The 27,873-nt window shown below is 36.3% G+C and overlaps 1 protein-coding gene across 1 annotated transcript in view; it reads left to right on the forward strand.

The window, feature by feature from the left end:
* Positions 1–27,873, forward strand: part of FBN2 (fibrillin 2) — a 257,001-nt gene that overhangs the window by 67,987 nt on the left and 161,141 nt on the right. Inside the window, exons 6-7 of the mRNA XM_058737181.1 lie at positions 2,353–2,550; positions 15,986–16,111. Coding sequence (XP_058593164.1) covers positions 2,353–2,550; positions 15,986–16,111 — 324 coding nt within the window. The remainder of the gene's footprint in view (positions 1–2,352; positions 2,551–15,985; positions 16,112–27,873) is intronic.

Consider the following 27,873-nt stretch of genomic DNA (forward strand, 5'->3'; position numbering starts at 1 on the left):
GTTGGCTTCATTAGAGCCTTCAACAGGAAAGGTCAGTTCAGAGAATAAACAGCTCTCCTTGTCCAGACAATCTTCTTCTCCAAAGAGACCAGACTGAGATCATTTTAAGAAGGTGTTGAAGTTAGAAGTTAGAAGAAGGAATGCATTTCCAGACAACACGGCTTACTTAAGGATAGGATTATGAGAGAGGGTATATGCAGGCTTCTCTCTGGGAGTCCTAAAAGTATACAGAATGTGAACGTAAGGTGTGTGAGCAAGAATCCACAGAAAAATAAGAGTTCTATATCTTTTGTGAAAAACAGACTTATCCCCACTGGTTCAGAACTTGATTTAGTTTACTGAGTCTAGTATTTAATTTAAAATGGCAAAATAATGTGTTATGTGAAGGACAGTAGATAGGTTTCAGAAATTTACAACCTGGCAATTTGTGGTGTGGGAAGCACGCTTGTTTATAAGGTTGACATATCCACACGTATACTGCATTTGCAGCCAGCACATCTGTTGTTCTTATGTAAGGGATTAAAATGAGCTATTTTTGTTGAAGTTCAGCTGCAGAGTAACAGAGTGTTAATCCAGCTTGGTAAAGAAGTTACCTATTTTAGATTTTTTCTTCATATTAAACTTTAAAAATACGCTTTTCCCCTCTAGGAGAAAGCCTTAGTCTTTGTTAAAAAAATGGAAAGTTTATGTGGTTTTAAGTTGTGTTTGTCATACGATAGCATTCAGATGATATCACAGTTTTTCTAGCTTAGCATTTTGAGTGTGAAGTCATATCCAAGTTTGCTTTTTTCCAGTACATTTTTCATAAAAATCTTACCAATATTATTGACTCTTCTTCCTTTGAATGTGAGATTGTTTTGTTCTTGGAAATCTGAAGTAAACTTGTTCTGGCTTTCCCCTTCACATGGAATTATGTCATTTGCACGAGGGCTTATCAGGAAATCCTGACTATCATCTTACATTCCCAAGAGTTAATCAACTGTATTCATACAGTCTCTGTGAAAGGGGGGGGGCGGGGAGCCTCTTTCACATATTTCTGTTGTAGTTTTATAACAAATGTGAATTGTTTCATTAGTCAGTCTTCAGGAAACTCACTTTTCTCTGATTTCCTGTGTCTCTCGAAAGAGCAACAGCAGCTCTCAAATGAAAAACTGTTTGGTTAATGATTCAGTTCTGTTTAAAAGAGTAAATACCGGTCATCTAAAAGGTTCCTTGAGGTGAGTTATAGGAGAAAGCAAGATAGAGTTAGAATGCCTAGCTTTCAAGTTGCCTGTAATCTGGATCAGTCTTTCTTAAACTTGAAGTTATGTATGAATCTTCTGAGTGTTTGTGGAATTGTAGATTCTCGTTCAGTGAATGGAGGCTGAGGCCTGAGTCCACATGTCTAGTCACCTCCCAGGTAGTGTATATGTTTCTGATCCATGGTCTACACCTTGAGATGCAACAGTCCCCATGGATTGTCCTTACTATGCATAGAGGTCTGTCTGTAGATGATCTGTGGCATGCATTTGCTAATGTTTTTATCATTATCATAACAGATCAACAATGGTGCAGCCATCTTGTAGAGAACAGAGGTTGTATATAATATTAACTTATCTGGAAAGAATCCTGACTATGGGCCTTGTTAGTACAGTCTTTTTAGGTGAATTTAGCTGAACTTATAGAAGCAAACAGGCTGACATGAAAACAGAAATCAGATTGTTAGAACTTAATGTTTATAGACATGCCAGACTGTTTAAATATATCTGCAATACGGAAGGATATGTCATTATTGGTTCTCTTCTAATATTCTGACCTCGTGTCCACCCAGTCAGGAAGGAAAATCTTTGCTAGGTAAAGAGTCATTAAAGCAGGTGCTATCAGTGTGGAGGTGAGGAATGTCAGTGAGTGGAGAGTATCAGGATAGGGGGTGGCTGGATCTTGGTGTCCTAGAGAAGGACACACTTCACTCCCCCACTGCCATGTAGCACGGCAGGCCTAGCATGGCCAGATCTTCCAACTTTTCAAGAAAAGCCAGAAATAGAAATTTCATGCGAATTTCCCAATTTAAAAATGTTGGCTAGTAATTTAAATTCTTTCAGAGCATTATGCAGGCCAAGAAAACACATCTGTGGCCCAGACACAGCCCTTGAGTTACCCATTTACAGTGTCTAGTGTAAAATACATTGAAGTCTCCTAATGCACTCCTCATGAGCGAAAAATTAGGAATTTTTCAAAATGAAACTTTCCAGCCTTTTGTCTTTAGACACTTGAGTCAGAAGTAATAGCCTCTGTTTTATGTATTTGGAGCTACTGGTGTAAGACTGGCGTATGGTCATAAAACCTGTCTTTCCATCTTCTTTCACATTCCAGATTACAGGACAGGCCCTTGTTTCACTCAGGTCAACAACCAGATGTGCCAAGGGCAGCTGACAGGCATTGTCTGCACTAAGACTCTGTGCTGTGCCACCATTGGACGGGCCTGGGGCCACCCCTGTGAGATGTGTCCTGCCCAGCCTCAGCCCTGCCGACGGGGCTTTATCCCCAACATCCGGACCGGAGCTTGCCAAGGTGAGTTTGCACAGACTTCCCACGTGTGGGTCTCCTTTCACTGCACTCCGATGATCCATCTGCCACTAATACCTAATGCCATTCAACCTCCCACCATTCCTGAGAAGGGCCTCATCAGCAAGCCTGACTAGAGATGACTTTTTGTTAGCCACCTAATGGATAATTATTTTTCAGCTCTTGACATAAATGGAGAAGAGAAGAGATAGTAGGAAAAATTGGGGAAAATAAAAAAAAAATAGATTAAAATATCTCATATAATTAGAGAAACCACTCCTATATCTTCATCCAGGCAGCACTACACGCTCCTTTCCACAATCCCTGAAAGATACATGCGTAAATACCCCGGACAGTCTTTCTCTTTCTTGTATTCTCCTTCAAGATAATGGAATCTGGTTTTAGGTAATAGGGAGAAGAGAATGGCCTGACATTGTTATTAATAGAATCTTTAGGGGCAAAGTGTGAACTCTGTAGGTGAATGCAGTTAAGAGTTTATAATTCAAGGGGCGCCTGGGTGGCTCAGTAGGTTGAGCATCCGACCGACTTCGGCTCAGGTCATGATCTCATGGTTTGTGAGTTCGAGCCCTGCATCCGGCTCTGTGCTGACAGCTCAGAGCCTGGAGCCTGCTCCGGATTCTGTGTTCCCCCACCACCTCTCTTTGCCCCACCCCTGCCTGTGCTCTCTATCTCTCTGTCTTTCAAAAATAAATAAACATAAAAGAAATTTTAAGAGTTTGTAATTCAAGTGGTTGCAATCTGGTCTCCAGGCAATCTTCCCAACCACATCTTGGTGAATATTTTATATGTTAGGGTTAGATTGGGGCCCCGAGCATGCTACATCAGTAGACTCCAACCCAAGTAGCCAAACATTATGTTTGTACTGGATAATTTTTTTAATTAATTTTCAGCGGCCACAATTCTTGCCCCCTTTTTTTTTTGCCACTTCTCTGATATCATATGTATATTAAACCCATTTTTAGAGTTTGGAAATAGCTCTGTAATGAGTTCTCAAGTGGCAGAAGGATCACAGGAAAATGGAAAATGACTTTTATTCAGAGAAATATTACTCATATTTGAGACATGAGGAGCTGGGTTTATTTGTTATAATGAAATCATATACAAAGTTAGATTCCTGAAGTCTTTCGAACTGATGTTAGTAACCAGCGTCACAGGCCAGATGTCATGTACCCAATGTCTGTAAATGGCATATTGTGGAAAACCAGTCCAGTATCTCCAAACTCAAGTGAGATTTGTAGTTTGGGAAGCTTGCATATACCTTCAATTTACTGAATAATAACCATTTAGGTGCTCTGCATAATTTGCTATAAATAATTTGCAGATGGTGGCTTCTAAAGATTTTGGTTAGTTTTGTAGTTTTATAAAAGTTAAAAACCTTTTAGTTTATAAATGTTAAAAACTGGCCTCTTTCAAAACTCTTCCAATCACAGCTATAGGGGTTCCCAAGGAATGAACCGGCAATTTAGTAGATTAGCAACTTTTCATTGAATTGCATATAGAAGCAATGTCAGCTGTTAGTGTTTTGTCTCTTTATACTTATCACAGGTCAGCTCTAATATGAAAACTGTGGAAACGTCACTTTTAATCCCTTGTTTTGTATGGATAATAAAATTCTGTATCTTTGATATGACTACCAGTTTGATTTTACGGAGTTTCTGATAAAGCAACAATATTTTCTATAAAAGACATACTATATACTATATAGTATTTATCATACTATATAGCTTTCCTAGATTAGATATAAATTAGCATAAAATGTATATAGGTTCGTATTAAAGAGAAAATACTACGTAGATCTACTAGATTAATACTGACTAGATTTACTAAGGTAATAGTTTTTACTTTTTCTATAGCACATTTTACTCTCTGATATACTTGCTTGTTTATTGTCTTTACTGCTTTTACTCTCCCCCAGCTAGAGTGTAAGATCCATTAGGTCATAAATCTGTTTTATTCATTAATGTCTCTGAGGCATCTGGAAGAGTACCTAACATGTGGTAGATACTCAATGACTATCTTTGGAATTAATAACTGGGATTAAGATTAACATACTTGCAAAAACCATATTTCATAAAAATAGTCCAGGTTGGGGAAAAAGCTCTTAACCTCAACCAAAACATCCCAAATCACTCACTCTCCTCATCTTGTATATCTGTACTTAGGCTTTCTTTTTTTTTTTTACCTATGTATTTTGTCAGAGAGGCCTAGTTTTTCTGAACACAATTGCTAAAATGTGTGATCTGATCTCAGATTTCCAGAATATCCTTCGGGATTTAGTAATGTCTGAAAGATTATTTATTTGATTTTGTTTATGCAGTGAAGATAAAGTTTTCAGTTTCGTTTGCCTAAAAATATAATGGGTAAGTACAGCAACCAGAGGAAAATGAAACTTGCCACATGGTTAAAATATCTGGAAAAGCAAGTTTAAAAAGTTCTGCTTTATTTCAAACTCATGGCATAATCACAAGGTTCTCAATTAAATGCTGATCCTCAGTTCAGGCTATTTTAAGACTGCATCTTACTGTGATTTCATTTTCCCTTTAAATTCCTAGACTGTTTCTCAGATACATTGCCAGGTTGATTTGGAAGATACATGGCATGAAAAAAATAATGTGATAAAACATGATATGTATGTGTCATACTTTTTAAAATAATAGCTCTCTTTTTGATAGGATAATTGAAAATTTTTGTAGAGTTAAAAATAAATTTCAGATGCATAGATGTTGACTGCAAATAGGTTAATATTGGTTCTAAAATGTGGATCATATTAACCAGAAAAGGACATTTCTAAAGTTCTAAACATAATATTATTCTTTAGTTGATGCAGTTAGTGAATTGCCTTATCTTTGGCTTCAGAAGACATGAGATATGATCTGATAATAAATATGATCTTATAATAAAATAACTGTTTAGATGTAGATTTCCACAAAATGCATATGGGTTCCTTTTAAAAGAAAATACTCTACCGATCTACTAGATTACTAGGATAATACTAGATTTACTAGGGTAATACTTTTTGTTTATTCTGTAGCACGTATCACTTTCTCATATACTTGCTTATTTATTGTCTTTATTGCCTTTACTGTTCCCCAGCTAGAGTGTAAGATCTGTTAGGTTATAAATCTGTTTTTATGATGATACTTAAATAAAGTTGGTAATTAAATCAAAATTAAGATGATACTTAAAGAAAATTAAGGTATGAAGAGACCAGTATGTTTTTTTTTTCCCCCACATCTTTAACTGTTGCCATGATGTCTTTGTGGACTTAAGTAAACACTGTCAGAGAGGTTCACATTCCTAGGGTGCTTGGTGTTCAGTCATAACGATCTGTGTCTTTGCAGGTTAAGAGCCAGTTGTGTTCTCCCTTTATTCCCAAGTCTTGTACTTTTTTCATTTTATTAATATCCAATCAAAGTTAATATGGGCCTTAATGTTTAAGCTATCATAAGAACAAGTGAATTAGTTTAAAAAGTGACATTAAGCCCTTTTCCAAGAATATATACAAATTTTAAATATATCGGAAACTGCCACATGTATCTGTTGTATTATTTTCTTATGGTTTCTTATTGTCTTTGAATCTTTAGAGTCTTTTTGAATCTACTCGAATTAAAGGGATATTTTATTGAATATTAGTACTTGATTTTGAATCTTTTAGATTTTCAAATGAACAGGGTGCATTTATAATTTTAAAAACTATATTAAAATTTGCATAGATGCTAATTTGTTATTTGATTTTTAGGAATTAGCCTTTTAAATATTCCATCCATTTCCCAAACTGAAAATATAGCAGGAGAAATCTCCTCCTCAAATTCTGTCTTTTGCTATGTCCTGGTAACAGGTAATAGTAACAGACTGACATTGAGCCTCTGTTCTGTTCCATGCAACATTAGAGGTGTGCGAAATCAGACATACATGATGGAGTCGGGACCTAGCTAGCACACAGGACAAGGACTTGAATAAATAAACAGCAGTACAGACCCTAAATCAGTCCGTGCAAAACAAATGCTGGTGTGTGTTCTTTGCAAATGGTGTCAGTGTTCAGAAATACCTCATTCCTTTACTCAGGATGCACGTGAAAAATGTAGAAAAATTGAACTTCACTTGAACCCAAGCAGGCCTGGGTAATCCTTCAGTCATAGTTTGAGAAGAAGGTACCCACAGTAAAAAGTTATTTCTAGGCCTTCTAGATAGCACAACCTAGAGAGAGATTTGGTTCATTTGATTAGTATGAACTGTTAAAGACAAATTTATCTGGGCTGTCTACATTGAGCTAGTTAACCCAGACCATTATAAAATTTAACTTTTGTTCAAACTGTGAAGACAAGCCATTCCTATACAATCCAGAAAATTTACTTAAGCCTAATTAATTGTAGAAGCTTTTTTAAAAATAATGTATGGGTGGTATTTGTGTGTGTTGTGTATTATATCTTAATGAAAGAGAATGTTACCTGAAAGATACATTGTACACAGTGAAGCCTCAATGAGTTGAGCATAGGGCTATTCCCATATACTTCTAAACATACTTTTACAAACATGTATCTTAATGAAAGAAGATGTTACTTGAATGACGGTTTACAGACGGTGTAGTTTCTCTAGTTTCTCTATTTCTTTTTTTTTTTTAATGTTTATTTTTGAGAAAGAGACAGTGTAAGTGGTGGAGGGGCAGAGAGAGACAGAGAGACAGAGAGACAGAGAGACAGAGAGACACAGAATCCGAAGCAGGCTCCAGGCTCTTAGCCGTCAGCACAGAACCCGACACAGGGCTCAAATTCATGAACTGTGAGATCATGACCTGAGCTGAAGTCAGACACTTAACCAACTGAATCATCCAGGCACTCCTAGACAATATAGATTCAATGAGATAAGCATTCAGCTATTCCCATGTGATTTTACACATACGTTTGCAAACACTCATATCTTAATGACAGATGATGTTACTTGAAAGGCAAATTACACACAATGTAGTTTCATTAAGAACAAGTCCATTGCCATACACTTTTTTTTAAGCTTGTATTTAAATTCCAGTTAACATACAGCATCATAGTAGTTTCAGGTGTGATTCAGCCCTTCTATATAGCACCCAGTGCTTATCGCAACTCTTACTTAAAAAAGATAACAGAATATCCTCCTTCTAACTCAAAAACTAACAAGAAAATAAGTAATTGAAAACAAGGTCTTCTGAAATAAAATTCTGCTACCCCCAGTTGAAAGCAGCGATGAACACATAGGTAGCTGTCGGGAAGTCATTGAGACAGGGAGAGTCTTCTGAGGATTTACCGCATCAGCATTCTGAAAGTCTCTTCAGAGGTTGGGGATGTCCTGTTGGAGAAGTGGACACTGTGTGAGTGAGAGAGCTCCTGCGGACCCTCAGAGTAATGAAAGGGATAGCGGAAAGAGAGTCTTTGAAGGCAAGCCTTCTCTAGTACCTTCTGCCCAGCCTTCCAGTCCAGGAGTGGTCCCTGCGGAGGAGGAGAACAAGAAGGAAGGGAAGAGAGGAAGTGGGAACCACCAGGGAGCATCTCAGAGAGTCTATGTGTGAAAGAGCAGGTCGGGGGAGGGGGGCACACCCCCACCTAAAAGTTGAAAAATTAATACCAGGACGAAGAAAAAAGTGGGAAAGAGTTTGGTGAGCAGATATCAGGAAATAGTTCCTACAGAACTGTCTTTCACACCAACTCATTTCTGTTTGGGCTCTCCCCATTATTGTTTCAATAGGAAATGGCCCCATTGAAAGATGAGTACCTACATGTAAAACCTGAAAAGAAAAGAAAAGAAAAGAAAAGAAAAGAAAAGAAAAGAAAAGAAAAGAAAAGAAAAGAAAAGAAAAGAAAAAATATAAGGAAACATAGGTGAACATGCTTCAAAGAAGAATTATCCAAATAAACACAAGATTTATATCCTTCTTTCTTAGCCTAAAGAAATGGAAAACAATATGGGCCTTCTTTTAAAAGTTGCTTGAAGTAGAGTTATAACAGTTCAGTAAAGACAACCAGAGATAAAAAGTGGGTTGATAGTACTCAAAAAAGAAGCGGAAGAGGGATTTGAAACTTTACCTAACAGAAGGAAATGCATACATATATGTATATGTGTGTATATATATTTCTACACACACACATATACACACACACACACACATACATAAAACTGAAAAAAATCAGTGACAAATGTTAAGATTAAGGAAATCACAAATCATAATGTCAGAGAACAGTAAATAAGCAATGATTATAAAGAATCTGATACTCAGTGAAGTCAGACTAAAAGCTGAGGAAAGGAACTGAAAAAGAGATAAAATAAGAATTTTCTAAAATGGATAAGGCTATCAGTTTGTAGACTGGAAGACAGAAACCCTCAATAAAAATAGAAGATAAATGGAACACCTTGGCCTAATAAGAAAGAATAAGCAAGTATTTTTTTAAAGGAAGTACCCAAACTGGTCTCCGACTTCTCTAGAGCAACTCATAGACCAGAAAACAGTGTGGCAGTGTCTGCAGACTTGTGAGGGGATGACCTCTGTTGATTTGATTTATATTTAAATGAAATTACTTGACTGTTTCTGTAGAGTGTAATGGGGGACCAGAATGGAAGCAAAACAAACAAACAAACAAACAAACAAACAAACAAAAGAAAAACAACAGTATGAAAGTTGCTGCAGCGGTGATGAAGGGCGAGACCAGAACAGAGGCAGAGGGAAGACTGGAGGCATATTTGGGAAGGAAGTACTTGGTACTGATGGAATCAAGTAAGATCAGTGGGAGGGAGATGGTGAGTCTGTCTCCTGCATCTCTGACTTTGACACCGGGATAAAGGATGATGACGTTTGTTGATTTGAGGACGATTCAGACAGAGAAACATGCTGTGTTCTTTTCATTCCAAGTTCAGAGTCCTACAGGGAGTAACTTAACTAATATTTGCTTGTTGGGATGATCACTTATTGAACATTTGAACTTTTGTGAATACGTGATTAGTTATTCTGGCCGATTCACACTGTGTTGAGTGATTGCCATAATACTCCATATTTGTCATATTCCAGGTACAGACAAAGCTATTCTCCAATTGTTGTTCTTAATGGCTGGCATTCATTTTTTTAGAAATACTAGTAATGTGTGAATATCTATGGAGTATAGGGGTGAAAACTTAAATTTAAAAAATGGATCTCATTTGGTGACAAAGTTAGAAAAACATGTGCTATTAAATATATAGTAATAGGAATTGGTCCTTAGTTCCCACAGACATAAATTAAATTTCTTATATACCTGTACCAGTGCACACATTTTTCCATATTTTAATGTGAACTAAAAATAATACACCATATAATACTTACATAATAAAATCAGTTTAATCTTTTAGGGCAAGTTTATTTAAAGAAGTTAGAGAATAAATGAGTTCATAAAATAGAATTAATATTACCTTATTATATTATTTATAACTTTAATAGGCATACACTGAAGGGATTATATAAGGTTTTTTAAGTTTCAAAAGTTTTATCTAAATTCTAACCCTGAAACTAATATTACACTGTATGTTAACTAATTGGAATTTAAATTAAAACTTGAGTAAAAAATTAATTTTATTCTATGAAATCCTTACATGTTATTTGAAATTGTTCAACATTTAAAGAGTCAGTTTGTGCTTGAACAGGAAGAAAGCACATCTTTGAAATAGCGACAGAGGAAAACTAATCAGACATTAGTAGTTGCATATGCTAGCACTTTGAAGATGTAGAAAGAAAATTTTGCATAGTTTGAAGATCTGAGGTCTGCTTTTTTGTTTATATAGAGAGAATACTTGTGTATACTTCTAGGTTCAAGTTGATTATTTCTACAAGATTGCTTCAAAGTTACCTTTTTCATTTTAGTAATTAAGTTTATCTAAAAGAAATTAATGCTGTATGGCTGTGTTGTCTAGGATACTTCAAAAACAAAGGTTTCATTTTTCCTTCTAGGAAAATACTTTTTAGGCAATTACAAAATAAACCCCGTAACATTGGTTTGCTTTTTCCTTTGAAAAATTACTGAATCTACTAAATATGTAGTCAAAGATTTTATGAATACTATTAAGGGATTTATAGGTTTGGCCTCGTTTTTCAACTTATATCATGATATTCTTTCTCTGATTTATCTGCCAGGAAAAGAGGTTTCTAGGGATGTTTTATACCACACTGTAATGAGGATGGAAATGTAGTACATTTTAAAAGTAATGTGGTTTGAAATGTTCTGAATTAAACAGTTCAGTATATAAATTTCTTGTTCTATATTTCATTCTAGTTGTTTTCTGTTTGGATCAGTTATCCTTTAATAGGAAAACAAAATCTACTTTAACTTCAATATAAAAAACTTAGGACTTGTAAGTTTTTATAGACAGATAAAGTGAGGAAGAAATAATAAGGATGCTAAGCTCTTTTGTAGGCTTAAATTCTCTAATTTAGATACTCTAAGATACATCAAACTTGGGGACTTAGCAAAAACTAATAGGGTGAATCAATGTATACTGACTTACAGTTGTATCCACAAAATATTTTTAATGAAAGTAAAGCAAGATTCAGAAGAAGTGTGACCTTATTCTTGTTATATGAACAGACTGATGCTCTATGTTTGTGAATAAAAGTCTCAAAGAACAGACTGCTGACTTGTATCAGTGGTATCTCTTTAACTTTCTATTTTTCTGTCACTTTAAGGTTATTACAATGAACTTATAGTATTTTTTAATTAAATATATATTAATAAATATGTTATCCTATAGATTTTAATAGGTAGCGTAAATTTGTATAAGCTTACGTTTTTATATACAATTTTATATATTTTTAATATATTTAATATATTTTCTTTCTCATAACCCTGTGCTGAATTAGAAATTATTACCTTTCACAGAGAGAGAAATTAAGGGAAATTTACATGGATGTAAATGACAGATTAAAAAACTCCAAATCAAGAGTTTTCTCAATGCTTTCTAGTGTGTTAGCTGTATTTTTTTTTTTTTTTTTTTTTTTTTTTTTTTGCTATGGACTCTTTTATCAAGTTGAGGAAGTTCCCTTGTATTTCCTTGGCTTACTGAGATTTTATGTGGTTCCACCATCTTGGTTCCTTCTCTAGATTCTCCTGGTTTACTGAGATTTTAAAGGGGCACCTGGGTGGCTTAGTCGTTTGAGCATCTGGCTCTTGATTATGACTCAGGTCATGTATGATCCCTGTGAAGCCTGCTTAAGATTTTCTCTGTCTCCCTTTCTCCCTCTGTCCTTCTTCCCCACTTGCACTCTCTCTATAAAAAAAAAAAAATTAGTGTTGAATTTTGTCCCTTACTTTTTTCACATTTGATATGATCATGTGTTTTCTCTTTCTTAGTCAACATGTTAATATAATAAATTATATTGATTGATTTTTTTGAATGTTGAAGCAACCTTAAATTCCTGGCATTCACCTCACTTGGTCATGATGTATTAATTTTTTTTTTTTATATATGACTAAAATTGCCTTGCTAACAATTTTTGTGTGCCTATTCCAAAAATACATTATTCTGTTGTTTTCTTTCTTGTAACGTATTTGTCTGCTTTGGGGTCAGGGCTATGCTAGTCCAACAAAATGGGTCTGCCATTGTCCCCTCTTCTCTTTTTTGTAAGAATTTTTGTACAGCTGGTATTGTTTCTCCCTTAAGTATTTGAAAGGATTCAACAGCAGGGCCACCTCAGCCTGAAGTTTTCTTTGGACAAAGACTTTAAAGTATGAATTAAATTAACTTTAGTAGATGTAGGTCTGTTCAGATGATTTGTTCTTGAGTGAGCCTTGGTGGCTCTCTTTCAAGAAATTTGTACACTTTATCTAAATTGTTAAATTATTGCTACACAGTTATTCATACTATTTCCTTTGACCCTTTTAATCTCTGTAGAATCTGTATTGATGTGCCCACTTTTATTCTTTAATACTGATCATTCATATCCCCATACCTTTTTCTTGTTCTGTCTTGACAGACCTATCAGTTTAATTTGTATTTCTGGAGAGCCAGGTTTTGGAGTTACTGATTATCTCTGTTGTTCAACCGTTGTTCTGTTTTATCATTATTTTCTTGCTTCTGTCTACTTTAGGTTTAATTTGCTCTTCCTTTTTCAAACGTCTTAATGTAAAAACTCAGGTAACCAATTTTAAGGACTTTGTTCTTTTGGTAAAACAAGCATTTTAATGCTACATATTTATCTCTTAGCACCGCTTTTGGCTGCATCCCACAAATTTTGATATGCTGTATTCTAAATTTTCATATGATTTCTTCTTTGAACCATGGATTATTTCAGAATATTTTGTTTAAATTTCAGATGGTTGAGGTATTCCAGCTGCTTTATATTATTAACTTCTAGTTTAACCCTGTTATGTTTAGAGAAATACTATGTATGATTTTAATTTTTTTTATATTTAATGGGTCTTTTTTACATGGCCTCAGAATATAGTATGTCTTGGTAAATATTCAGTGTGTAAAAATAACATATTCTGCTAACGTTGGGTGGGGTGCTCTACAAACATGAACTAGGACAAGTTGGTTGAAAGTATAATTCAGTCTTAGGCATCCTTGCTGATTTTCAGCAATTCAGTTAGTTACTACGGAATGCAATTCCAGTTGTAATTGGGGGTTTGTCTGTTTCTTTTTTCAGTTCTGTCACTTTTTGTTCTGGGTGCTTAACATTTTATAAGCAGTGTATATATGTAATGTGAATTATTTTTTAAATGTTTTATTTATTTTTTTTGGGGGGAGAAGGGGCAGAGAGGGAGGTAGAGAGAATCCTAGAGGCCCACGTGGGGCTCGAACTCATGAACCATGAGACCCTGACCTGAGCCAAAATCACAAGTTGGACTCTAACCAACTGAGCCATCCAGGCTCACACTAATACAGTGTGCATTATTGTGTCCTCTTAATGAGTTGACCTCTTTGTCATTATGAAATATCCATCTGTATCCCTGGTAACAATTCTTGTTCTGTTGAATACTTTACATAATAGTAACTTAGCCACTTCAGCATTCTTTTGATTGAGTATATGATACATCTTTTCAGCCATTTACTTTTTAAGCTGTCTCTGTAAAAGTGGGTTTCTTTTTTTTTTTTTTTTTTAATTTTTTATTTATTTTTGGGACAGAGAGAGACAGAGCATGAACGGGGGAGGGGCAGAGAGAGGGAGACACAGAATCGGAAACAGGCTCCAGGCTCCGAGCCATCAGCCCAGAGCCTGACGCGGGGCTCGAACTCACGGACCGCGAGATCGTGACCTGGCTGAAGTCGGACGCTTAACCGACTGCGCCACCCAGGCGCCCTGTAAAAGTGGGTTTCTTATAAGCAGTGTAAAATTACATCTTCTTATAAATCAAATATGAATGCCTCAGCCTTTAATTAAATTGCTAATACCATTTAAATTTCAGATAATTATCAGTTTTACTGATTTTAAAGCTATTATCTTACTATCTTTTTGTCTTTTTTGTCCCACCTATTCTTTATTCATCTTTGCCTCAATTAGAGTCTAGTTTAGTATTTAATTTTTATCTCGTTAATGGGATTATTAGCTGTATTTTTTTTAAATTATAAAATGTTAGTTTTATTTAAAATTGTAACATTTAGTGTTTGTCTCTACATATACAACTTATTATAGCCTATATTCAAATATTAATATGCCACTTCACTTACAGTGTAATAATTTTATGACCGTAGTCTTCTCTTTCTGCCTTCAATCTTTCATGCTATTGTGGTTATACTATTTAATTCTATGTATTTTATAACCTTCAAAATGCATTATTATTATTTTGCTGTTGTTATTTTCACCAACCGATTATCTTTAAGTCTATTAAAAAAATAAAAAATGTCTTTTAAATTTATCAACATGTTTAGTATTTTCAGTGCTTTTTGTTTTTTGTGTAGACCATAATTTCCATGTCATTTTCATGTTTCCTGAAGAACTTCTTTTAACATTTCTTTTAACATTTCAGACTTCTTTTGTCTGAAAGTCTTTATTACAGTTTCTTGAATTTCATTTGTCAATATTAAGAATTTTGGTTCCTAAATGGATGAAACTAATTGCTTGAAAGATGAGGAAGATAATTGCTTGACGATAAAGCAGAAAAGGTTTTAAATTTATAATAGGTATGACACTACTAACTTAAAGGAATACATGTACCACAATGCTTACAGCAGCATCATCAACAAATTATGGAAAGAGCCCAAATGCCATCAGACTGATGAGTGGATAAAGATGTGGCCTACACACACACACACACACACATACACACACACTGGAGTATTACTCATCCATCAAAAAGAATGAAATATTGCCATTTTCAACAATGTGGATGGAGGTAGAGAGCATTATGCTAAGTGAAATAAGTCAGAGAAAGACAAATACCATATGGTTTCACTCTTATGTGGAATTTAAGAAAGAAAATAAATGAACATAGAAGGGGAAAAAAGAGAGACAAACCAAGAAACAGACTCTTAACTATAGAGAACAAACAGGATTACTGGAGGGAAGGGGGCATGGGGGGGGAGGAGATGAGTTAAATAGGTGATGGCAATTAAGGAGGACACTTGATGAGCACTGTGTGATGATGTAATTCTACACCTGAAACTGATATTACACTGTATGTTAACTAATGGGAATTTAAATAAAAACAAGAAAAAGTAAGAATGTGACAAACTCACTGTAACAGTGTTTAAGGGATAGGAACAGGTAACTTCCATATGAAGAAATCTAAAAGCTAACATGCATAGAAATGAACAATTAAAGAAGTGAAAACTAAAATTAATATCCCTTTATAATTATTAGACCAAAGAAAGTTAGGATATTGGATATTTATATCATGTGTTAGCAGGGAAGAGAAAACTCAAGTGTCCTCATGGACAACAGGGGTGTGGGAACTACTCATCGGTGTACAGATTGTTGGTGGTATGAAGGCGTTCTGACTGTTGAGCACTATATTCATGTTGGATGTATATATACTTTGATTTAGTAATTCTGCCCTGAGTTGACAGCAAAGGGATGAAGAGTGTTTTTAAGTCTTCACAGTCTGTACTCAACTCCGTAAAGAGACATGGTAGGGACTTTCATTGTATCATGTGCTGAGGTGGTGAGAAGCCGGAGGTATACTGTGTACCCATCACCAGGAGAGGGAACACATCCAAAAGTGTTCTGCAGCAAATCTAAGCAAGAGTTTGGTTGTCCGCATAACAACAAGGATGGATTTTCAAAATAAAATTCCAGAAGAAACTATCAAGAACGAAAATGAGATTTATAATGTACATGATTTATATAAGTTAAAATATATGCTTACAAAAGGGGCCCAGTTCCCTTTACACCATTCTCTTGAGAGCAGCTCAACTTTTTCTGTACATTAAAGAAATATATATAAATATTCTGAAAATTAGTGGTATCTATGGTCACAGTCCTTTCTTCCCGCAGATGTTGATGAATGCCAGGCTATTCCTGGCATATGCCAGGGAGGAAACTGCATCAATACAGTGGGCTCTTTTGAATGCAAATGCCCTGCTGGCCACAAGCAGAGTGAAACTACCCAGAAATGTGAAGGTGAGTGTCTTTACTTTGGGGGACATGTCTGTCTTACTGATGACTCTGAATCCAGTAAAGTCATAACTTCATTTTGAATTTTGGAAGAATTTAATCAGAATTACAATTTTTTAATATGAAAATAAAGGCATAGATGTTAGAATAGTTTTGTCATGGTTTTTATATATATATTTTAAGTCTATTTATTTATTTTGAGGGAGACAGAGACAGCACTAGTCGGGGAGGGGCAGAGAGAGAAGGAAAGACAGAATCCCAAGCAGGCTCCATGCTACCCACCCATGCTGCTGGTGCAGAGCCTGATGTGGGGGGCTCGAACTCACTAAACCTGGATATCATGACCTGAGCTGAAACCAAGAGTCCGACACTTAACCCACCGAAACACCCAGGCACCCCCTTGGTTTGTGTATTTAATGGGCTTGATTTGGAAAGAGCCAATGAGCATTTTACAAGGGGTATGTTATCTCAGTTTCTTTGTTGCAGTGGAAATGGGAATAATCCAGCCTTTTATATTTTTCCTTAATAAGGTCGTTTTCCATTTTACTTACAAAATTGTATCAAAGATTAAAATTCTGAGTGAAGTACAATGTCCTGTGTTAAATGATGCATTAGAAGGTGGCACTCTGTCCTATGTTATAAAGTATTTGGATTTTTTATTGAATATTGTTTCTTGGTGGCTGCCAAATTAAAAAAAAAAAAAAAGGACATTTAATTGACTCAGAATTTGGAAATACCACGACAGGTATTCTGTGAAAGAATAGCTTACTCAAATAAAGATCTCAAAAATTAATAATTTTGTGTAATGTGATTATTATATTCAATGTGAATTGAATGTAATTTTGAAATGTGCACTCCATAAGCATTCCTCAAATAGACTAAAATCACTTGTTAAATTTACATGTGATCAAAAGTTTTATCACTATTAGAAAATTCAGGAAGCTTCTAAAGGTATCTAGCTTTCCTAACATGGATACTTAGAATAATGTATATGTCTAGTAGTATTGAAATATAATGCTTATCTTTAGAATTACTACTTACATCGATTTATTTCCACTAAGATAGTTTTCTGAAGACAAATATTATGTTTATTGTAATTTTTTGTGACATAAGCCTTCTTGTCTACTGAAAGTTTAGAAAAAATTGCTTCCAGAAATTGGTTTTTGGCACTCTGGCTTACCTGAGGTAGATAAATGTGAATCTGAAGTTACATGGGAAATTCAGTAAATTGAAACTTTATTCCGTATGCCTGCTATGATCTTACGTGGAAGTATTTTTCGAGTTATGTACCACTAAAAGTAGCAAATATATATTATAGTTGCTTCCCGCGAAGAAATTGTCACAAGTTTATTTAGACCCATTTACCTTCAGTAACTAAACTCAACTCAGCTTCTAGTGTACATAATTAAGTCTTCTAATCTTTCCCTTTCCAAAAAGCAGTATTTGGGTTTTTTTTTTGTTTTTTTTTTTTTTTTTGTTGCTTAGTTATAAAAAGTCTTATCCTTCTTTGTAGGGAAAAAAATGGGAAAAAGGTAAAATCTAAAGTTTAATTATAGAAGACAAACAGGAATACCAACTGTTTTATTGGACAAGAGGTAGAGGCAAACCGAACCAGAGGCCTGGGTATCCATGCTGTGATTTCCACACCAGAAATCATAATTTCATGAACTCAGGGGAAATATATCATTCTATGTTTTATATTTGCCCTGTTGCCTTTCTAGTTCTGCTTTAAGTTAATCTTTACAATTTATATATTTTATATCATTATGACTTAATTTCATGCTCCCCCAAAAGACAAAGTGGTAAAATGTGGTTAATTATTTAAAAAAAAACAATAAATTCTCTCTGAAACTCTGAGGAAGAAGAATGTCTATGTAGTTTATGTTGCTTCAATACAATATTGATAACCAAAGTCTGCCTGTTTGGAAAGGTTAAGAAAAATACTTGGAAGATGGGGAAATTATCTAAGTGAGCATAGGAATTGGACTAGCGAGTTGGGGACCTGCATAATGTCTGGGTTATATTGCTGTGTCCCCGCTACTTCTTGTATTTCCTTCCTGGCTTCTTTTGGGGTTATTCTATGACTTTTGTCATTCTGCTTCACTTTTTACTTCTGAAATACTATCCAAACAAGATGCAAGGGTCGTGGACTTAGGAGCAAAGACAGGGTTTGATTGTAGGTGAGAAGGCATAGCCACTGACTGATGAAAGTGGTTGTGACATTTTCCCATTAATCATCATACAATGTATTTCTTCTTAGTTGAAAATAGAGTGAGCCTTTTCTACATCACATTTCATCAAAACAACATATAGAGCCAAGGCAGAGTTTGGAGAGAGACAGTGCAACTCTTTATTAGCACTTGTCTATGTTCTTTAGGAAAGGGGGCTGTTGATGTAATGTAGGCACCACCCAGAGCCTGAGTCCAGTCCTCTCCTTTCTTACTTCCTGCCCAGACAGCCAAATCCACTTAGGCATTGCCCAGAAAGAATTATGTGATTTAATATTTGGGATTGGTGGGGAATAGCAGAATTGGAAGAAGTGGTGATTAGAATGTGAAAACTAAAGGTTTTATGAAGCCTTTACTTTGTGTATAAGTCCTATTTATTTGGATATGTCTTAAAAGTAACTATTATCAATTTTCCTTAAGTAATAGTGTTATTTTATGTAAAATATCAAGTGGTATTTCCTTACATAAAACTATTTAATGTAATTGGTAGCATAATGTATCTGGAAAGACAGTAAACTATTGCTACACTCAGCAACAGCTTTGAATTACTGTCAGTTTATGTACAGTTTATACAGTGTCAGTGTAAAATGTTGACATGAATGTAAAGTTAGTAATTGCCCTAAATAAAAATGTAACCATAGCAATTACTTTTGACCCACTGTCAAAGGTAAGATATTTTAGTTTTCTATGTGGATTACAATGTGAGCATAAAACATAGTAGTGTTGGAAGATTTACATGAAAATGATACCCTTTCTATTTCTCTTTAGCACATACTCGATTTCTATTCATACAGCAATGAAATTCTCTAAAGAAATATTTTTTTCAATCTGTAAGTTACTGGGTCTGTTCAGAAATAAGAAAGGGGCACCTGGGTGGCTCTGTTGGTTAAGGATCCAACTTCAGCTAAAGTCATGATCTCATGGTTTGTGAGTTCCAGTCCCTTATGAGGGTCTGTGCTGATAGTGCGGAGCTGTCCTGGGATTCTCTCTCACTCCCTTTCTCTCTCTCTCTCTCTCTCTCTCTCTCTCTCTCTCTCAAAAAAAAGAGAGAGAGAGAGAGAAGAAATAAGAAAGGTAACCAACATTTTGAATCTGAGTGATTTGGGGAAATGGTGGCTGCATTAACAGCAAAGTGAGCTTATTAACTTTAAAAAATTGTGTTACTGTTCTGTTTTGTTTTTTGGTGTGTATCTTTTTGTTGACCATTGGGTAAGATCCTTGAGGGAAAAAAACTCTGTCTTGTGTATTGCTGTATCCCAGAGCCTGGAACTTCTGCTGCTGTATTGCAGAGGCTCCTAAAAAAAATATGTATTGAGTGTATTGAGTAATTGGGAGTAGGGTGTATAATCAGTTAATTTCCTTGACTTGGGTTGAATGCCCAAGAAGGTAAAATATGGGGCCAGAGTTAAAATTGTGTTTGGAAAGAGGCCAGTGTTCCTTATTATGGGAATTCCGCCTTCATATGACTTTTTTTTTCATTTTCTTAATAATCTTATTTTGCTCTGGTTGCCATTCGGAGACAAAGAGCATACATGTGAAGTGCAATTTGGCATTTTTAGACCTTTGTGTCATTGTCCCTCTTGATCATATGCAGGTATTACTTCTAAGGTCAGGGGCCTTCCCTGTCTATTTAAAAGAAAGAACTGTCTTCTGCTTGTTCATTGGGATGTCTTCTTAACTAAAATCATATCCTGAAAGGCTTGTCCTGCTGAATATTTAAGTTTGGACATACATAGTTTATACCAAACTGGAAAAAAAAAATGGTGGGCTGGCCTTCATCTCCTGAGTCAGTGTCTGAAATGCACGACTCAGTATCTGTCTTGAGGCTTCTTTTTCGTCTTATATCATTGGCTGGGTGGATTCTCGTACTTGACAATCTGAGCCCAAAGCAGAAAGGAGTATTCATTTCTGTGTGTGTGTGTGTGTGTGTGTGTGTGTGTGTGTGTGTGCGCGCACGCACGCGCATGCCTGTCTTGTCTGTCTGTCTAAGGGAGAATCCATTATTTCCCCTCTTCACTCACTTAAGGTCCCAGATTCAGTTTAGCCCCTCAGGTCTACTGAAGTCAAGTTGTATTTCTCCTGGGCCACTTGGCTCCAAAATCTTTTCCCAGTTCGGTTGTACAGCGGGGAAAATGATCTGTTGTTGGAATAAACTGTTTCTTCACATCCAAAGGGAAGGTTTTTTCGCTTACTTTATTCAGAGATTCATTCATCCAAATAACCATTAAATTTAAATGGAGAAGAGAAGTCGCACACATCACTATAACATGGAAGCGTATGTTAGAAGGGCCCAGTAGTTTTCTTTTTTATAATGAAATACGTTACTCTGAATTTCAGTCCACTTGGAGAAAGCGCAGGTAGATGCCAGATGTCCTTGCATGATCCCCGCCTTCCAGACTATACCTTCTTTAACATTCTTTGAGCTACTTACTCTTTCCTGGCTTAAATGGAAGGCAGGAAAATAGCATCATTGTATTGGAAAGCTTCCCTTCAATGGCTCTTTATATGTCAAATAGTTGTTTGCAATTTATTCTGAAGAGTCTTCAGCTTTGTTCCATTACCACAGCACTTCACTGTTTGAGATTTGTGACAACAAATATATTTATTTATGCTCATGAAACTCATTGGCACAGTATCCTTAGTTGCAGTTCCAACTCTGCTTTGATAAACCATGGAAAGTAATCTTCTGTCCCGAACTAAAAAGTGCTTTCTTTTACTCACATTACCAAAAATGTGTTAACTTGAAAATAAATAATTAATAGATTCATTGACTGTTTTCCAACAGGGAAACTACATATTAAAATTGATATTTAAATAGGGGGGTTGTAAACACTGGAAGCACATAAAACTTTTTAAGTCATCAATTTAGAAACCACAAAGCTATCCTTTTAAAATCCTTTTTGGAGGGGTGCCTGGGTGGCTCAGTCGGTTAAGCGTCTGACTTTGGCTCAGGTCACAATCTCGCGGTCTGTGAGTTCGAGCCCCACGTTGGGCTCTTTGCTGACGGCTCAGAGCCTGGAGCCTGTTTCAGATTCTGTGTCTCCCTCTCTCTCTGACCCTCCCCTGTTTATGCTCTGTCTCTCCCTGTCTCAAAAATAAATAAAATGTTAAAAAAAATTTTAAATCCTTTCTGGGGAGCCTGTGTGGTTCAGTTGGTTAAACATCCAACTCTTGATTTCGGCTCAGGTCACGATCTCACCGTTTATGAGTTTAAGCCCCAGTTTCGGGCTGTGCATTAAAAGTGCGGAATTTGCTTACGATTTTCTCTTTCCCTCTCTCTCTCTGCCTCTCCCCTCTTCTCTCTCTCTCTGTCTCTGTCTCTCTTTCTCAAAAATACATAAACTTTAACAAAATCCTTGGGGTGCTTGGGTGGCTCAGTCAGTTGAGTGTCTGACTTTGGCTCCTGTCATGAACTCACAGTTTGTGGGTTCGAGCCCTTCGTCGGGCTCTGTGATGACAGCTCAGAGCCTGGAGCCTGCTTCGGGTTCTGTGTCTCCCTCTCTCTCTGCCCCTCCCCTGCTCACAGTTTGTCTCTCCCTGTCTCAAAAATGAATAAACATTAAAAAAAAAAGTAAACAAAAATCCTTAAAAAACTTACAACACTATAGTTAAAACATAAATTCTCCTTCCCTTAAATAAAAAAGCCAGGTTGTTAAACCAAACCTACTTTATGCACCATAACAAATAAGTTATTCCTCTATCACAGTACTTTTTTACCTTGTATTTTAAATATTTTTCTTGTCTGATTGCCAGCAGAGTATATGTACATGTATAATTAATATGTTAATTAAAGTTAGTATTTATGGAGCACTTAGTATGTTACAGATAACACTTAAGCCACTTTAAGTGGGTTTTCTTGTTAAATTATCAATACAGTGGTGTGAGGTTAGTTGCTATCATTAACCCACTGTACAGATGAGGAAACTGAAGCCCAGAGAAGTTAAATAACTTTGTGGAAGTTATGTGGTTTAGAAACTGCAGAACCAGGATTCTACCCTGCTAGATTTACTCAAGTTTTCAGTCAGCTAGAGGGGTTGAATGAACAAGGGGGAATGACCAGGCAGCACATACTTCGGCCCACAGATCGCATTTACAGGGTGAATCTCATAGAATCAGCAACAGCAACAGCATTGTGGTTCTCTTCTTTGTTCGTTGCATCATGTGGTAGTGCGTGCAGTCCAGCAAGGCCAGAATTAGACCCACTTTAGTGATCTTGGCCCTCCTGTGGAGTTTGGGTGGTCAGAAGTAGCATCATCTCTCTCTTTTGATACAATCAAGGCTGAAAAAATATGGAACCTTGAGCTTCAAGTCTGTTTCTTGTCCTCAGCTTTCATGAGTGGTGAACCTTCCCTTTGTGCATCAGGGTTCGGGGCCTCAGACTTGAGACTGCAGATGCATGGCCTGACGGTTTCCTGGCTCCAGCCCTCATCCACCGTCTCAGCCCTCTACCAGGATTGGCCAGTTTAAGTGCTCACGTGTGGCTGGTTTCCATGGAGCCTCTGGGGAGCCTCCCAAAGGCTGATTCTTGAAAAACTTAACTTCTCTCTAATGGGTGTTTTACTGCCTCTCATGGGTGCTGTATTAGCTATTTAGTCCATGGGTTTTTGCTCTGTATTCTGTTCATTAAAATGAAAATTTACTGTGTACCGCTGTGGTAAAATACCCTAGTCACCATGACTTCAGAATTGAAGATTCATCTTAAAAGAACCAAAGATACAACTATCAGCAGAATAAACAGTGGGGTTAAAAACAATCATGAGAATTTTTATATTGTTTTAGATCTGAGAAAGCATTATATAGTAGGTTATTTCACCTAAAAACCATGTGGTATAGGTCAGTAATGTCAGCTACAGAAAATATAAATTGCATGGCAATAATAGAAAAAATAAGTGCTACAAGCAAGAATAAAAGGCAAATGATAAACACAGAAAAACATTTGCAACTTGTAACACAAAGACAAATTTTTCTAATACATAAGTTCTACAAATCATTAAGAAAAGTATCTAATAAAATTGTTCAAGGATATGAACTGACTATTGACAAGGGCAATACCAGTGACTGTTAAATACCCAGAAACATGCTTGTCCTTACTTAGAATAAGAAAGTGCAAAATAAAACTATGAGATACCATGTGTACCTATAAACTTGGATAGAATGAAAATTCTAATGTAAAACTATTTTTTTAATGTTTGTTTGTTTGTTTGTTTATTTATTTATTTATTTATTTATTTATTTATTTATTTATTTTTGAGAGAGACAGAGAGAGACAGAGCATGAGCAGGGAAGAAGCAGAGAGAGAGGGAGACACAGAATCTGAAGCAAACTCCAGGCTCTGAACTGTCAGCACAGAGCCCGACGCTGGGCTCGAATGCACCAGCTCTGAGATCATGATCTGAGCTGAAGTCTGACACTAACTGACTGAGCCACCCAGATGCCCCTCTAATGTAAAACTATTAATTAAGGTTTTGGGAAACAGATACTCTCACAAATTCCTGACAAGAGTATAAAGTTGGTATGACCTCTGTAGAGAGCAATTTAGAATTATCTGTCAAAATTACAAATGTATTTAACATTTAACCTATAAATTTTATTTTTTTAAGTTAAAAAAAAGTTTTAATTTATTTTTGAGAGACAGAGCACAAGCAGGGGAGGGGCAGAGAGAGGAGACACAGAGTCTGTGATGCAAGCTCCGAGCCCAACTCAGGGCTCAAACTCCTGAACCACAAGATCATGACCTGAGCCAAAGTCAGACACTTAACCGACTGAGCCACCCAGGTGCCCCTAACCCATAAATCTTAATTCTAAGAATTTATCTTCAGTCAAGGATTTTGACTATTTATACTAGTCAAGAAATGATGGACTTACAAGATTATCCCTTCTGTCTTTTTTGTAATAGCAAAATGTAGTAACATACACATGATCGTAAACCGATTAAATTCTGAAGCATGTACACAGTGGAAGATATTCATCCTTAAAAAAAAAACATTGTGGACACTTTACATATTGATATAAAAGTGTGATTAAGACATATCGTTGCATGGCAAATGACAGTTGCAAAACATTTTCATTGAAAAGAGTATATTTGTGTGTGCTTGTGTTTGCCTATTTATACACAGAATGATCATGGAAGGATATTAGAAAATTGGCATCATTCAATATTTTGAGGGTGAAAACATTTTGGGGGAGCAAGGGATGGTCAAGAGACTTCTCATTGGGTGCTCTGGCGTAAGTTTTTTACTTTAACCATGTAAATGTATCACTTATTCAAAAAAAATAACAGAGATGAAGGTGACAAGAAGCCTCATTTATTTGTTATCTTCCTTGTTAAGCTTTCAACACATTCCTGTAACAAAACTCTGGTCTCCTTCCTGGTGGGCTGGAACAGTGCACACAGACCTGCTAGAGTGTTGTCACGGGGCATTGCAGCCTCTGTTCCCTGGAGCACTAAATATGTCCACGTACATTACACACTGCCACGCAGATGATGTATGCATTTCTGATACTTACTGATGAGAAAGAAAAGTCTAGGATTTGAGCAGAATTACACTTGATCTGAAAACTATTACTTTTGCAAATCAGTAAATCTTTAGGAGCCCTGAATGAAATATATTTGGCTTTAACAGTTCTCTCATTAATTGCTGTTCAGGAAAAAAAAAATGTCATTGAAATATGTTTAGTGGCTGGAAATACAAGTAAAATCTCAAGACAGAGGTACGTCAGAAGTGATAATCACAGTGAGGCTGATTAAAATTTGCTTTTGGCCAAAATAAAAGCATTATTTAAAAGAGTGTATAGGATAGTCTATTGTGAAGAAAGGACATGTTCTTAAATCACCTTAAATAAAAATCCGGGAAAATTCGGGTCATCAAATTGCAAATGAGCTACATGGCTCAGTGAAATTAGAACTTCACTTCATGGCTCATTGAAATTAGGTATCAAAACACAGGCTGCTCCTTTGCAATTATGTGGGTTAGGACTTTCAAAGTATAAAACAGACAAATTTTCCTCTGTTCTATGGTGTTTGCATTTGTTTATTTCAGAGATTTTTCTCTGTGTCTGTCTCTGTATTTGCCTGTGTTTCTGTCTGTCTCTCAAATATATACACACATATACAGACACATATTTGTGTATGTGTGTGTGTGTGTTGTCCTTTTCTCAGGTGCACACAATTATACTAATCATAGTATTTGTTTCATGACATAATCTCATTATTCTATTAATAGCCTGTTTTTATTTGGTTAAATATCTTCAGTTATTTAATATGCACCCAAAAAAACCACCAAAAACAAAAGGTTCTGAGACCGGGACAATTAACTGCATGTATCCATGGTACTATCCCCCCTCCCCCGCTCCCACAACATAACCATCACCTTGAATCCAGGATTCCACATTTTTTTTCTTTTTAGATACTTTTATTACACCTATAGATACTCCATTTAGTATTATTACTATTATTTCAGGTTTTTAAAATTTCTTTAATGTATTCATTTTTGAGAGAGAGAGAGAGCGCACAAGCAAGGGAGGGGCAGAGAGAGAGGGAAACACAGAATCTGAAACAGGCTCCAGGCTCTGAGCTGTCAGCACAGAACCCAATGTGGGGCTCAAACTCATGAACCACGAGATCATGACAGAAGCCGAAGTTGGATGCTTAATTGAGCCACCCAGGATCCCCTATTTCAGGTTTTTAAACATTATCAAAAAAAGTTTAGTACTGTGTGAAACTTGCTCTTTTCACTTAATATTAAGGTTTTTAAAAATATTTATTTATTTTGAGAGAGAGAGGGAGACAGAATCCCAAGCAGGCTCCACACTGGCAGCAGGGAGCTGGATGGGGGGCTTGAACCCACGAACGGTGAGATCATGACCTGAGTGCAAATCAAGAGCTGTATGCCTAACCAGCTGAGCCACCCAGGATCTTAATATTATAATGATACAATTCATGTATATTGTTACATGCTTTTCTAGTTCATCTTTAAGGTGAATAACCCGTTATATCCTATTATGTGGATATGCCTTAGGGTGTTTATCTGCTTACGCACTGGAGGGCATCATTCCCTAGTTCTTTCCGTTGTGGATATTGGCCCGCATACTTGCAGACACATATACTCTGTATGCTCTCTACACTGCTCTCCTGGGCATCTCCTTCAACGTAGAGCCTCGTGTTTCCCCTGGTTTGCTCAGCATGGACAGAGCTACACCATGGATTCAGGGTCACTTCGATTTTTCAGAGGGATATTTATCCTCTTTTTTGATCCAGTTATTTTTGAAAGGTGACTTATTTACATTTGTATTACGATTGATATATGTGTAAGCAGCTTAGGTCACAGCAGTGGTGGCATACTGGAGCCTTGTTCTGGCTTGCTGTTGCTCGGTGAAATATGGATTGGGAAACATAGAGCCTAATACTCTGCAAATTAGGGTGACCTCCATCTCTTCCCAGCTCTGTGTCTTACCCAGCACTTCATCCACATTGGCTGCGAAGCACCTGTTGAGTGATCCAGTGGTCCTCCCCTGGCTCATAGGGCTAACTCATTCTTCTAGATTGATCTTTAGGTCTCTTCCATGTGGTTTTGGGCTCCTTACATAGATTAAAAAATCATACAGGAGAAACAAAGCTACTGCAAACATTTCCGTATCTTTTGTATTTGTTTTTGTTTCGTAAATATTAACATTTATCTACATTTCCCCAGAACACGTACAAAGCATTACCAACGCTTGAACACAGCACTCTCCTGGCTGCAGCTTTCTGTATTCAGTCTTATTTTTAAGACTCATCAAGAAAAGAGATGGAGACTGTAACCGCCTAACTCCTCCTTGAGAACAGGGTTGCTTCTGAGCAGTGCCAGGAAACTGGCAAAGATTGTTAAAACTCATCTTCCTTACTTTAGTCCCCAGCCTTCCCACTCCCAGCTCCCCACACTCTCACCACTAGGAGCAAAATTAGGATTTTTTTTTAAACACAGGGACAGTAATGGAAACTTATTTTTGGTTATGTCCTAGTGATGCCTCGGTGCCTACAACTAAATTGTCTTCAACTCCTCATTGTAAGTTTTGCTTCCCAAACAGGTCCTCATAATCTGATTTTCAGACACTTTGCACAGTGCCTTTTAATCTTTTTTTTTTTTTTTTTTTTGAGAATCAAAGCCTATCTGCATTCGTCACGCTTTCCTGTGTGTGCTTAGCAAAAGTGACATTCATCACAGTTGGTGTCTCTCTTTTCCCGTTAAAATAGACAGTTACTTGTCATCAGATGAATTGGTAGTAAATGTTATTCTCATTAAGGATTCTGGTTTTCAGGGTGTTTCCATCTTGGGAGGCAGAGCGTTGAGTAGCTTAGAAATTTGGAGCAGATATTTGAAGAGTTTAAGTCTAAAATAGAAACCTGAAGCATTTATGCTTTTATAAACCATTTGGGAAGGGCATAGTGACCAGGTGCCAGAACTGCATTGGCATTTCCAGGTTTGACTTTTAGAAAGCCCCTGTGTGTCTCATGTGTGGAAAACAGCACATCCAAGAAAGTGTGATCAGTGGGAAAGAGCG

Source organism: Neofelis nebulosa, chromosome 1, assembly GCF_028018385.1.
Source record: "Neofelis nebulosa isolate mNeoNeb1 chromosome 1, mNeoNeb1.pri, whole genome shotgun sequence".
In the NCBI taxonomy this organism is placed as follows: Eukaryota; Metazoa; Chordata; class Mammalia; order Carnivora; family Felidae; genus Neofelis; species Neofelis nebulosa.